This window comes from Ictalurus punctatus, chromosome 23, assembly GCF_001660625.3.
Source record: "Ictalurus punctatus breed USDA103 chromosome 23, Coco_2.0, whole genome shotgun sequence".
Lineage (NCBI taxonomy): Eukaryota > Metazoa > Chordata > Actinopteri > Siluriformes > Ictaluridae > Ictalurus > Ictalurus punctatus.
This window is the reverse complement of record NC_030438.2, coordinates 6782812-6796613: the sequence shown is the minus strand read 5'-3', so window position 1 is coordinate 6796613 and position 13802 is coordinate 6782812. Positions and strand designations below refer to the sequence as shown.

Sequence of the window (13802 nt, the reverse complement as noted above, 5' to 3'; positions counted from 1 at the left end):
GTAATCTAATTATTGACTTTATTCTGAATAAAACAATATTGTGATTAAGGTGTTTACATGAGTCGCTTTTAGAATACTCCTTTCATGTTCCTGTTTTACATGTTATAGAACATAGATCGATTAACGCCACACATCATTACGTCCCCATGCCACGTCATCCTACGTTCCTCCAGAATTTCACGTATCGACATATAGTTCATCTTCGTTATGGTGTCGTATACAGTTTCGGGTGTTTTTATTTTTAAATTTACGAAAGTTTCGAGTGCGGTTAATTATTTATTATGCTGTATGTGCAAATAGACGACTGCTTGAAGCAGTGGGCTGCGTCCCAAACCGTGTACTTACCTACTATATAGTATATAGAAATACATGTATTTTGCCTACTATATAGCAGGTAAGTACGCAGTTTCGGACGCAGCTGTGATCTCTTGTTTGCCGTCAAACGGTTGAGCACTGACGTTAATAGTGTGATTAAGGTGTGTACATGTCTGTAATAAATGTCGATAATGCGACTAAAACAGGAATACTCCACATGTCTTAATTCATTTGTGTTTACTGCGAGTATTAACTTAATCGGTTAAGATCATCAAAAATCTCTGTTTACATGCTAGTCTCTTAATCCGAGTATCGTCTAAATCGGGTTAATATCGGATTATTGTTGTCCATGTAAATGTACTGACTGTCACCGATTGGCTGCATGAATCTACAGTCTGAGCTAGGAAGAAATCAGCCCCACAAAAGTCCAGAATAATCCAATTTATGACATTTAACAGGAAATAATCTGACATAGATGCTGAAAAATAAAAATCTTATACAATAGACAACTTTCAAAAAGAAAAAAAACCTGTGAATGTTTACTGCTGTGTGTTGCTCAATTTGTTTTCATTTTTCTTCTCAATGGAATATTTGGGAAAGGGAGGGGAGGAGAGAAGAGAAAAGGTGATGTTCAGCAGACATGTTTGGTAGATGTGTTCAGCGGAAATGTCCAGCAGAAATGTTCAGTAGAAATGTTCAGTAGAAATGTTCAGCAGAATTGTTCAGTAGAAATGTTCAGTAGAAATGTTCAGCAGAATTGTTTAGTTCAGCAGAAATGTTCAGTAGAAATGTTCAGTAGAAATGTACAGCAGAAATATTCAATAAAAATGAAACTGGAAAAAAAAATAATAGACAGCTTTCAGGAGAAATTAATTTGTGTGTGTGTGGTGCAGAAATGCAGCTCTAGTCCTGTCTGCCTGTCTGATTTGTTGAATCCACTACTCATACAGCCATTATGGACACTCAAACGGAGGTAATGTTTGGTTGAAAATACTGTCAGCACATTAAATAGGGTGGGCAGTAAGCGTGGTGACCCACACAAATGTCCCACATGTTTATGCCTCCGAGAACACACCGCTTTGCATACTACGTAGCGCTTGAAATGTAACAAAATCAGCATTATGTGATGAGAAGACAAAAAAATGCCACAGGAAGTAAACAAAACCTGCAGGTCCTGTGATTTAGTCGATGTGCCGAAACAACATTGACATCTTAACTGATGAAGAAAAACACAAAATCGATAGTGTTGTAATGAGCGTCTGAGTCCCGATAATGATTTTGCACCTCGGCCGATCGAGTGCCAGATAAACGATAAGAGAACACTTGACATCCTCTCGTCACCTTCCTTATTACAGTACAGTGCGAAAGCTCATCGATAAGCTTAGATTTAAGAATACTTTAGACGCAAACTATCACAAAACTCCTCCTCCATCATGTCGTGGGTGATATTAGGTGAAAAAAAGTGCTACGATTTGGGACATGCGCATTCTAATCTCGGATGCTATTACAGGATGGACAGTAGGCGAAATGCGACGCATCAATTGTCAAAGCACTTTTACATGAAATTCTATCTAGATTTTTATCCCTAATGAGCAAGGAAACGACATGCAAAGAGAACCAGATCCAAAGTCTAGCAGATTTCACAGCTAAATTCACATGATCTACCAGTACGCATTAAACAACAAACCCTCACAGAATGATTCTACTTAATGGAGCATCATGTGTTTTCTCATCCCAGGTGTTGAGTGTCGATTTATCTCATTAATGCCATTTGTTAATTGGTGTTCTAAACAGTGTGTTGCCTTGCCAGTGTGTGAGCATGAAAGACTCGTAGACCCAGAAAACACATGTCAAGCAACAGAGGCACAAAATGCATGGGTAATCAATCAATATCAGTGTAATTAGTTCTTCTTCTTCTAATGGTCTGAGTGCTGGTGCTTCACTTAACTGAGTAAACCTTCTGGATATGAGATGGCCATACTCTGTTTACTCTTCTGCTTAAAAAGTGCACCAAAAATATCAATTACCAGACATACAACCTCATAATAATCAACCTCACCGTGATTATGTTTTACCTAGGACTCCATTACTCCATTGTGTCAATATAACCACCAAGCCCTTAATTCTTTACTCTTTATTGCACTGTATATTGCATTTTGCACTGCTTCCTGATTGCATATCTTTTCTTCCCTGCAACCGTATAGACCGGTGACAAATTAAGCCATAATGTGGAAGCCATTTTGCCAGCATGGACTGGGTCCAGTTGTGCCTTAGAGAATAGCTTGACTGAGAAAAAGTTCTTCTGACGCACTAGGGCTCACCAATTGGTCTGATGCAGATGAAAATGATGTAAATCATATGCTTCGAAGTCATCAGATGTCAAACCAACCAACTGAATACCAAACAGGAGATTTTGGAGTGACGTGACAGACAACGCTCTCCACTGGCGTCATCAAAACACCAATTGAGACAATATGTTTCCGCAAAAAAATGCACTCTAGTACACTTCCGTATACTTGTTGAATCGATGCCAAGCTGAACAGGAGCTGTTTTATTGGCTCTTGTGATACAAAGCCTTACTAAGACACGTAATGGTTTTTTTCCCCTTTAATTTGTCACCTGTCTGTATGTAGATGTTATTGATATGACATAAGTGTTAAAGCTGCAGTGTCGAGGTTAGAGGTTTGGTCAGTGTTCAAACCTGTCTATGATGGCACACGTGTCCAAGGTGACATTCTCAAAGGCTCCCATCATGCCCTGCTCCATAGCTGCCAGGTCGGCTAGCTGATCGTCCACCCGGATGAGCTGCATGCAGCCCTGAAACGAGCGCTGTGACGGAGACGCCTGGGTCTGCAGGAAATATCCTGCAGTAAGAAGAATCGGTAACATTTACGTGAAATTCAAGACTTTAACCATGTAAAAACATGTTTCACCATGTGGATTCTTCTCCATACTGATCTTAGATCTAGATTAGATATTTGATTAAAACAAATATTTGTTGAATTTATTACAGATTTCCTGTGAAAATGAAACCGTACTAGAGAGAAGAGGATGAGGCTCTAAAGCCAACAAGCTGCTCAAGCTAATAAATAATAGGAATAAACCCCACAAATCACCCACAACAAGGCAAGGCCTTCTGAGACTCAACCTGTTACCTAGACCGTCTGCTTTTTTATGTGACATTTGTGTTTGAGAACAAGAAGATGAAAAAGGAAGACGGAGAAGAAGATGAAAAAGGATGAAGAAGGCGATGATGAAAAAAGAAGAAGAAGAAGAGGAAGAAGAGGAAGACAATGATGAAAAGGGAAGAAGAAAAAGAACAAGAACATGACCAAAAAGGAAGAAGAAGAAGATGATGATGAAGATGATGATAAAGGAAGAAGAAGAAGCTGATGATGAAAAAGGAAGAAGAGGAAGAAGAAGACAAAATGGAAGAAGAAGACAAAAGAGGAAGAAGAGGAAGATGAAGAAGATGATATGATAAAGGAAGAAGAAGAAGAAGAAGAAGAAGAAGAAGAAAACGGAAGAAGAAAATGAAAAAGGAAGAACAAGAAGAAAAAGAAGAAGAAGAAGAAGATGATGATGATAAAGGAAGGAGAAGAAGAAGAAGAAGCAAACGGAAGAAGAAGAAGATGAAAAAGGAAGAACAAGAAGAAAAAGAAGAAAAAGAAGAAGGTGATAAAGGAAGAAGAATAAAAAAGAAGAAGAAGAAGTAGATTAAAAAGAAGAAGAAGAATATGATGATAAAAGGAAGAAGAAGAAGAAGAAAAACATGATAAAGGAAGAAGAAGAAAAAAGAAGAAGATTAAAAAGAAGAAGAAGAAGAATATGATGATAAAGGAAGAAGAAAAAGAAGTAAAAAAGAAGATGATAAAGTAAGAAGAAGAAAAAGAAGATTAAAAAGAAGAAGAAGAAGAAGAAGAAGAAGAAGAAGAATATGATGATAAAGGAAGAAGAAGAAGAAAAAGGAAGAAGAAGAATCAAAGAATGAGGAAAGAAGATCCCGAGGGTAGAAACATGACAGGAAACACATGAGAAATAAGTGAGTTGAGGGCTGAAGGAAAGCGTGCAGGAAGCAGTTTAGCATCTCAACCACTAGCAGGATAAATGTGTTTATATGAACAAGTGCCAGGGGATTCAGGAAATAAAAAAAGACTGGAAGAAGGTGATCTTGTTATCTGCGCATGGATGACTAGGTTGGATGACTGCAGCCTGAATTGTCACAATGCTGTAGTGCTGTAATTAATTATCAAGACATGTCAATGTTTTATGCTGAATTAGAGCCTCGTGAACGACATGTAATCGGCTGCACCAGTTGAATGTAAGTAAGGGTGTAAAGTCCTAAAGTCCTAAACTGTGTGTTAACAGTAGATTAAATCTAGCCTGCTGTAGAATTTTACTCAGAAGTCAGTAACTAATCACCAATTATATGAATAATTTTATAGCAATCAAGGTTCCCTTCAGTGATTTACATTATACATATATAATACACAAATTCAGGAGCTCAGGATTTTCATATTTTGTGCAACCGCTCCATTAAATGATTTACGAATAAATTCCAGCTTGATAAATGACGCCCATTGAGGTTTGTCCTTGGTTCCGCGATTCTGAACAAACTAATGTGAAATATAATCTCCACACAATAATACAGAACACATTTTCACGCTAGACCATGCCCATGGTTTATAGCGGCATTTAGCATGAAAACATGCCGAGCCGCTTTCCATCATGGTCCGTGTGACCTTGTGAAACCAGCGTGTCGCCAAAAACAAAAATCAAGGCTGTAGCACGGACATTTAAGTGTTAGTATATTTCTACCTGAGTCGACCGAAGTGATGAGAATTATAATCAGGTGTATATAAAAGCCACCGATGCAGCTTTATCTGTCACTAACACCTGTTTCTATTCTCACACAGCAAAGTAATCATGAGCATACTGATAAGGATAGCATCCAAACCACAGGGACACAGACAAGACAACTGCAATGTATTATAATATGCTATTTTTACTCTTTACCCACCCAACCGACGCATGACGAAATTAGCTGGAAAAAGCAAACAAACTGTCAGCCCGAAGAGAAGAGTCAGGCAATAAACACACAGCATGGTGTGTTGAAATGAAAACGGTGCTGGAAAGGATACAGTGGGTTTTATGACAGAGGAGGACATGTTGCACATGAGCTACAGATATAATAAAGCACTTTTCATTAGTTGCTCACAGAGAAATCAGTGACAAAGTACTTCCTGTCGCTGCAGCTCTGATTGGACAGAGCCATAGATTTGATGAATATATTTAATTAAATGTGATGCACTCTGGTCAGTGTTTTTGAATTAGTCTCTTAGCACCAAAAGGCCCCCCAAAAATTGGGACAAACACCTAGCCATGTGCTTCGGAATTAACTATGGGTCTACGTTGACCACACTGGATGCTTCATAATAAAATTCCAGGACTTTTCAAGCACTTTTTTTGTCTATACAAGAGATGTCATTCAAACATATGCTATATTTCTTCTTCCATCCATCCATCGATCCGCTTATCCTTTTCAGGGTCACGGGGAACCTGGAGCCTATCCCAGGGAGCATCGGGCACAAGGTGGGGTACACCCTGGACAGGGTGCTAATTTTATTTCTTCTTTTAAAATTCAATTTAAAAAATATAATAATAATAATAATAATAATAATAATAATAATAATAATAATAATGGAAAGTCGCTAAATGTTGCTAGATTATGTTATGCGTTAATTAGGAGGATGAGGAAACCCTTGGTTACTGAAAGTAGGTACGCCAGTGAGGCGTAATAAAATTATTTTATTTTATCTGTAAGTAAATGTAAACATTTTGTGTTGCCTATTAACAACAAAGCACCAGTAATATTCTCTGTATCCTCAGAGAATAAACTCCAGTGTTAATTTACTAGGGCATTATCATTTACCCGCCCCATATGTCTCATAACAAATTGTGGTGTCTACCTGTCCATGTGAGTTACAATGAGGCTCTTAATTCCTGTGAAGGAAGCGGGCACCACGGATATGCAATGATGAGGACTGTTATAACTGGACAAGAAAAAAGTAACGACTGGTCGCGCTACATTACTACTCCTTTGAAAAAGTAACCCTAAAAAAAGAATTATACAACACTCGTTTCTCGTACTCAATATTATTATATTTACTTCAATAACTGTACTCTCAGTCAGTGCTAACTAGTTAAAACATCATTGGCTTTGCTTTTATTATCCTATTATTTTGCATCTTGTTTTTGTGCACTAAATATAACCTAACCACAAGATGCTAATGCTAATGTTGATGCTAGATGCTTTCACACTTTTTATTCACAATTTTGATTAGTCCAATTAAAAAAAAAAATAATGCCAATGTCTTGGTTTATATGACAATGTGAGATTCCTATAAGGAAAAAAACACACAGGTTGAAGGATAAGCTGACCAATCACTCATATAACATGCTTACAACTTTGAATTAATTCATACTGTAACTATCTCCATAATAACATTTTTCCTCAAGATAAGCAATGTCTCACAATATGATTCGTGTTAGATCACTGAAGCTGGTCTTCATTCTGCTCCTCACTGGAGTCAATACGGTGGACGGAAAATCCACCTTCATGCACAGAACTCAATCATGTTTGTTTTACTTATAGTGTACAACAGCAAGGTTTGCTCCAACAGATTGCTTACTGCTTTGTTACACTCGTCAATTTCCTGGGTATGTTGTAATTTATTCTATAAACAACATTTCTAATTATTAATTACAGTGATCAGATCACAATGATTTCCCACAGAGATTAAATCGAGCATCCACTTAGTTTTTGCAGAACTGGCAACCCTGCTACATTTATCTAAAAGCTGTAAATATGTTATTTGATTATGTCTAAATTCCCTTACAGGACAAATGGAGCTCTTTCCATTTTCAGGAAAGGAACGAAAAACAGTTGTAAACAAATTAGAGTGTCGATATGTCAGCCCTGAGTTGAAATAACAATGATGGAAGAAGGATTATCGATTGATAATTATGACTGTGCATCAGGAGTGCGTAGGGAAGTAGTGAGGGGTTCTATGGGTGATCATGCTGTTAGGACTGGAGGGAGCTGTTTTTTTTTGTTGTTGTTGTTGTTGTTGTTGTTTTTGGATGAATGAGGCTGTTAAAAATAATGTCGCTGTATATGGACACAGATCTTTTGAGTAAAAGATAATCAGCCTGATTAATGATCATCTACCTCCAAAACTCTTAGACAGAGCAAGACCATAGCTGACATGCATAAATATACTCCAGACACGGCAAAACCAATATTGATAAACTTTGTAAATGGGTTTTAATACAGGCTCCAATTATACGCAGAGATAATAGTCCATTTCACTTGTCGCTGGCATCATTTAATTTTTTTTAATCATATAATCAGGTATGGCATTTTTTTCTCCCACCTTAATTCTGTACTGGCTGTAAGGGTATACGTCATTAATCACATCTAGCATCTCACAGCAAATGATTTTTATATCCTGACTAGTCAGGTTGAACCCAAATCTCTTAATCAGACTAAATCTTGTATGTACACTTTAGTAATAGATATTCTCAGTGGAAATGGTATTAAATCTATTATCACTGAGACTGCAGCTTATGAAATTTGGGTTATTTATGTATTTATATATTTACAGATGTCAGAGTAATACAGATGTGATGCACTGTGTGTTCTGACACCTTTCTATCATAGCCAACATTAACATTTTTCAGCAATTTGTGCTACAGTAGCCCACTTTTAGTAGGGACTAACCACTGCATACAGGGGACACCCCATGAAACCTGCCATTTTGGAGACGCTCGGACCCAGTCATCTAACCATCACAGTCAGTTTAGCCCTGGACAAAGTCGCTCATGTTTGCCCATTTTTCCTGCTTACAACACAACAACTTCAAGGTTTAATACAGGGAAATCCATAAAACACTATTGAGGCTAGGGCACAATGGGGTTTTGTGCAAAAAAGCAAACAAACATACAATACAATAGAAGAAGAAGAAAAATAATAAATAAGTAAATAAATAAATAAAAGCCCTGACAAAACAGGGTATAAATAAAGAAACTAATCATTACCTAACATAGAACAGGTGAACACAATCACTACTCTCATGTTTTAAGCATTTTTTTGGTTCTAAGTATATTTCTTTACTAATTTTAGAGACTTGTTACATACTGGCACAAGTTCTTATTTACTGCAAATTACTTCTTATTTTATTGCATAAAAATTGCATAATTAACTAAAACCTCTGCCTAGTCTTCTAAAACCTTTAAGGAAAACTAAAGTTAGAAAGCAGGCTTTTGTGAATTTCGGCTCCAAACATCATTTGAATGGAAAATGTCACTCTTTCCTCACGATCTTTCCAGTCCATCCGCTTCATTAACGTGATAAAGCAGTGCAATTTAACACCACATTTCCATTTTAAGCTTGTTAGCACAATCAAGTCTCACTTATTCAATCACACACCTCCAAAGTGGTACGTTCCTCCAGTTGTGATCTGAACGGGTGTGTTGGTCCTCACAGCGGAGGCTTCATCTCCATCGATGGTCAGCATGGCAAAGTTTTCTTTGGCCATGAAGCGAACTTCATGCCATTCTCCATCATTCAGCCCTGAACCTGTAATGATAAGAGCAATGATAAGAATGGTAAGCAGGATTTTCATGGTGAAAGAAAAGATGGTTATTTCACAAGTTCATGTTGCTTTATACCACACCACTCTTAAATTCTCTAAAATCTGTTTGGTCAGGTGTGTTGATTTTAATTTCATAACCATTCATTCATTGGGGTTTAAATGGCAGATGCTCCAGATCATCAAATTCCAATTTTAAAATGTGGTGGTAATTCATCATATGGTGAAGTTTTCTCTAATTAGATCATTATTTAACATTAATGGAAGGAGTTTCTAGTGTCTGCAGTGGATTTCCTCCCTGGGAAAGTGAACAGGACAGAGTAGTATTTATGTTTTCTGGCTTCTTAGAAACATGACAAGCTGCATTTTATTTGGAAGGACAGGGGGTTCAAACCCCAGCACTGCCAGGCTCTGGGTTACTGATCAGAAGGTCGGGGTTTCAAGGCCCAGCACTGCCAGGCTCTGGGTTATTGATTGGAAATTCCTAACATGCTGTTATATGCGAAGAGAATAAGAATAAGAATTTCACTGTGCTCAATGTATACATGATCAATAAAAACTCATTATCATTATCAATATAAACGGATAAAAGTATGACAACGTTTTTTAATTAACTAAAAATAGCACTGGTAATTATTATAAAAAAAAGAGCTGTTATTGGAAAAATAATTCCACTGATTCAGGATGGTTAAAGCAATGTTCAGACTGCGTCACACTCTAGCTTTCGTATTGTCATGTGATCTCATCACATCTATCTACGGATGTATCCTGTTTCACTCTTCAGATATGAGAGTGGACTGCTGTTTCATTCTCACCATTTCATCTGGTATGAATACAGTCCTAGAAAGCCACATAATGACTTGACAAACTTTCATTCTGTAAGTCGATACCGATTCATGACTATATTAGCGTTGTAAAATTTAAATCCAACAAATAGGTCCCTCCATCAAAGGTATGTTAAAATGCTGTTCTTTAAGTGCTACCGATATGAAGCAGACCAATAAATGCAGTTCTCAAAATCTAATCCGGATTATGTATGTTGTTACAATAGAAATGTTTGGTTGGTTGGTTTTTCTTCTTTATTCCCAACCCCCTAACGAAACATGTTTACTTTATCTCATTTCATGAAGACGTTTCCACATTAAGAGAACCGCATTGAGTTTCTAAATATATAATTAGAGATTAATTTGGTGTTATTCAAGGATAATGCTTTGTTAAGTGCGCTGACGTGGAGCTTTACGAGAGAAACACGCTCGGCTCACTCTCATGACTCCATCAGGCAGGTCAATGGGTTGATAAGCAGCAAATTACAAGATGCCTTTTGAATCTCAATCATAACCGAGTGCTGAAAGGATTCAAAGCTCATTTGATGGCAAATGGCAAACATTTATTAGTGTTATTTACACCTGAGCCACCAGAATACAATAACAACCAGCATGGGACATCTTCGATTTGTTTTTGTTTTTTTACTATTAATGCTAAGAAATGATGAAAGAACATTAACTGACTAAAGCTCCCCGGTGACCATTTTGCCATCACCTAACAGAAGGTTGAGTAATTGCCTTCGGTTTTCCCCTCTCTCTCTCTCTCTCTCTCTCTCTCTCTCTCTCTCTCTACACAGGACACAGTCCAGTTCACAACACCTGACACACAATTATAGTTGAGAAATGTGTCTGATGTTGGTAAGGATACACAATATTCAGTCTCTCCATCCATCCATCCATCCATCCATCCATCCATCTATCCATCTCACTAACTCTATGCTTTGTGTCCCATTTTTCTGGACACAATCTTTGGAGTCTACTCTCTGGGATGGTAAAGAAAACAAAAACAAAAAAAAAAAACAACAACAACAAAGAAAAGATCTCGCGCGTCAACACTGTGAGCCTATTTCACAGGAAATGAATGATAATACACACACATAGAGCGAACAGCACAGGTTATGAGACTGCAATGTGATATTATGATATTGAGCGTATGGGGTAGATTTAGTAACCACGCACATATAAAAGAGAAGAAAAAATAAACAAACCAACAAAAAAAAACAGCAATATTGCACCACACACTGTAATTTCATTCAGTAAAATGAAGAATCGGGGGAAATGTAGAGCTGCACCTCAAGTTGTTTTCATTATCATGAAATCCATTCACCCATGGATTAGAAAAAAAAGAACAGTCCATTGTACAACACAATACAATTGTGGAATGCAGACTAGTGAAACTTGCAGCACACACTTCAACACAAGAGAAATATACAATGTATACAGTATGGAAATGTCACAGGTTAAATCCATTGTTAATGGGGGACCACTTAGGAACCCCCCCCTTGTGTAGGGTGTGTCAAAGATAGTCATCAAATTTTTGTTTTTTTCATGCTAGGCTCTTCTGTATTATCTTACTCAGCCAAAAGACTATGTCCTCTATCTAAAAAAGTATCCATTTGAAATAGTCTTTGGTTTTATCAGCGTATGGAGCGACACCATCACAATTCCGAATTTAGAGGCGGATGCAGATGCAGAATCGCAGCGAAAGATTTCATAACGTATCAAACAAAGCACAACATGAGACTTGCGTGGATCAAAGATGAGCATAACGTGATACATGGGGACAGAGCAAATAACAAAAGACCACAGTGCAGTGCTGTGACTATATACACACACCAGTGCTAATGAGCTAAACGTGAAACAAGTGAATGAGATGTGACATGGTGCAGTGGCTGAAGGGAAATGTAGTTTCTAGTCCTTTTCCGATATTACACGACATACACGGCATATCAACAGATATGTGTCTAAGTGTGTTCTGTATAATTGACTTAATTTATTAATATTTCTAATTTTTATGTAAATCCTAGTTCAAACGTTGACACGCCTGACTTACAGGGTAAAATTAATTTTAAAACAATAACGTTCTAGAATTTCTATGAGGCCCCACTGGTGCGATCTAGCGATCTTTTTCAAGTTTTCATGTAAGTAGAGATATCAAAGTATTTCATTGGCAAAATTTTACAGAATTCAGCTCTAGCAACGTCCGACAGCTCTAGAGGTTTTCACGTTTGCCTCACACCTCTGGGATTGGGGGCTCGATTCCCGCCTCCGCCCTGTGTGAGCAGAGTTTGCATGTTCTCCCCATGTTTTGGGGGTTTCCTCCTGGTACTCCGGTTTCCTCCCTAGTTCAAAGACATGCGTTACAGAAATGCAATTGGCATCTCTAAATTGTCCATGGTGTGTGTGAGTGAGTGTGAGATTGTGCCCTGTGATAGAAAGGCACCCTGTCCAGGGTGTCCCCCGTCTTGTGCCCCGAGTACCCTGGGATAGGCTCCAGGTTCCCAGTGTTTATATGTAGGATGAGCAGCACAGAAAATTGATGGACTGACGGATGGATTTCAACTTACAAGGCTGCTTTCTGGAACAGACCCCAGAAGTTCCCATGGTGGACAACGTACTGACCATTACAAAACACTGACTGGAGATTCCTTCTATAAATAAACTTGTCCTTATAGAATTCTTCACAAGATCCATGATTAATTTTTTTTCTTTGTTGAATAACATATTTTAATCTATTTACAATTAGGCTTAGGTTATGCTGAGTGTCCACTGTGAATGATTTGTTACTATAGAAACAATTTCGAAACTATCAAGAGCATTAATATAAGCATGCGATTTACTTGCTTTGTAGGGAAAACTACTGTCAGAGCTGCTGACCAATCAGAACTGAGAATTTAACAGCACTCTCATATAAAGAATTTTACTGAGACTTCAAGAGTCACTGGTGTATTGTTTTAATAGATGTAGAGTTTTATGATTGCTGGTTTTTACTCTATCAGAAACCGGAATGGAAAAATACAAATCTGCCTTTGAAGCCCATCATAAACACATGTTACTTTTTGTCAAACCGAACGGCCTTTATTCAAGGCTTTATGATTTATCTGTTCGTAAATCACTGCATGGATTTTGTTCTCTATGACCCAAGGCAGTGAATCAGGCATGTTCAGTCAGAGAGAACACCTGAAGTTAGATCTCTTTCCGCTTCATTCTATCCGCATCTAGTATGCCGATCAGAAACGATTCCTGTGTAATCTGCTCCGAAAGCATGTAGACAAGGCACTATAAAGCCACCGTTAAAGGCTCTTCTGAGGCCACAAGCACAATAAAAAACAATTCAATTTGTGATTCCATTTCCTTTTTGCACACCGAAGAGAAATGCAACTAGGCTGCATAGTGTTCCTATGTGTTAAAGGAACACAAAGGAACCACTGAGCCTCTGGGTAATGATGCAAATGATGACACACACACTACAAAGGCAGGAAGTGGAATACACCGAGTAATTTTATATATCCTCAGCACTGGAAAATGTTGCAATAAACTCCTGCTGCTGATTTACTGAAACAATTTGTTCTCACAAAAAAAAAAGATATATATAATGATTGGTGTGTATTAAGGGTGCAAATCTATGATAACGTGACGCTGTGACCCAGAGGGCACGCTAACAAGTCTTTGGCGAGTTACGGTATTATTTACAAACCAAGAGAAAGCATCTAAGAAAAATCTTACAACCAGAAATGTTCTTTTATTATACCATTGGATATAGAAAAAACACATTGTTATTGCAGTGTAATGCATTATAGACATTTCAGATTAATCTATTTCAGATTATCATCCTCCACCTTCATTCAGGTACATCGTTCTTTAAAGATTTTTAAAGCGCATACTAGTAAATGTAATCTGTTATCAAAACCTCAAAATTGTTGAAAAACTGTTATTCCCAGATGTTGATCTGATCTACATTCAGAACCTTATCAAACGAAATGGGGAGAGTTTAAGGTGTTAATGTGTT

General features: G+C 37.6%; 1 protein-coding gene across 1 annotated transcript in view; it reads right to left on the bottom strand.

The window, feature by feature from the left end:
- LOC108256479 (contactin-associated protein-like 2) overlaps positions 1-13802 on the bottom strand; it is a 121900-nt gene that overhangs the window by 43370 nt on the left and 64728 nt on the right. Inside the window, exons 9-10 of the mRNA XM_047150219.2 lie at positions 8807-8956; positions 3017-3179 (exon numbers count right to left, since the gene is read on the bottom strand). Of these exons, the coding sequence (XP_047006175.1) occupies positions 3017-3179; positions 8807-8956 (313 nt within the window). The remainder of the gene's footprint in view (positions 1-3016; positions 3180-8806; positions 8957-13802) is intronic.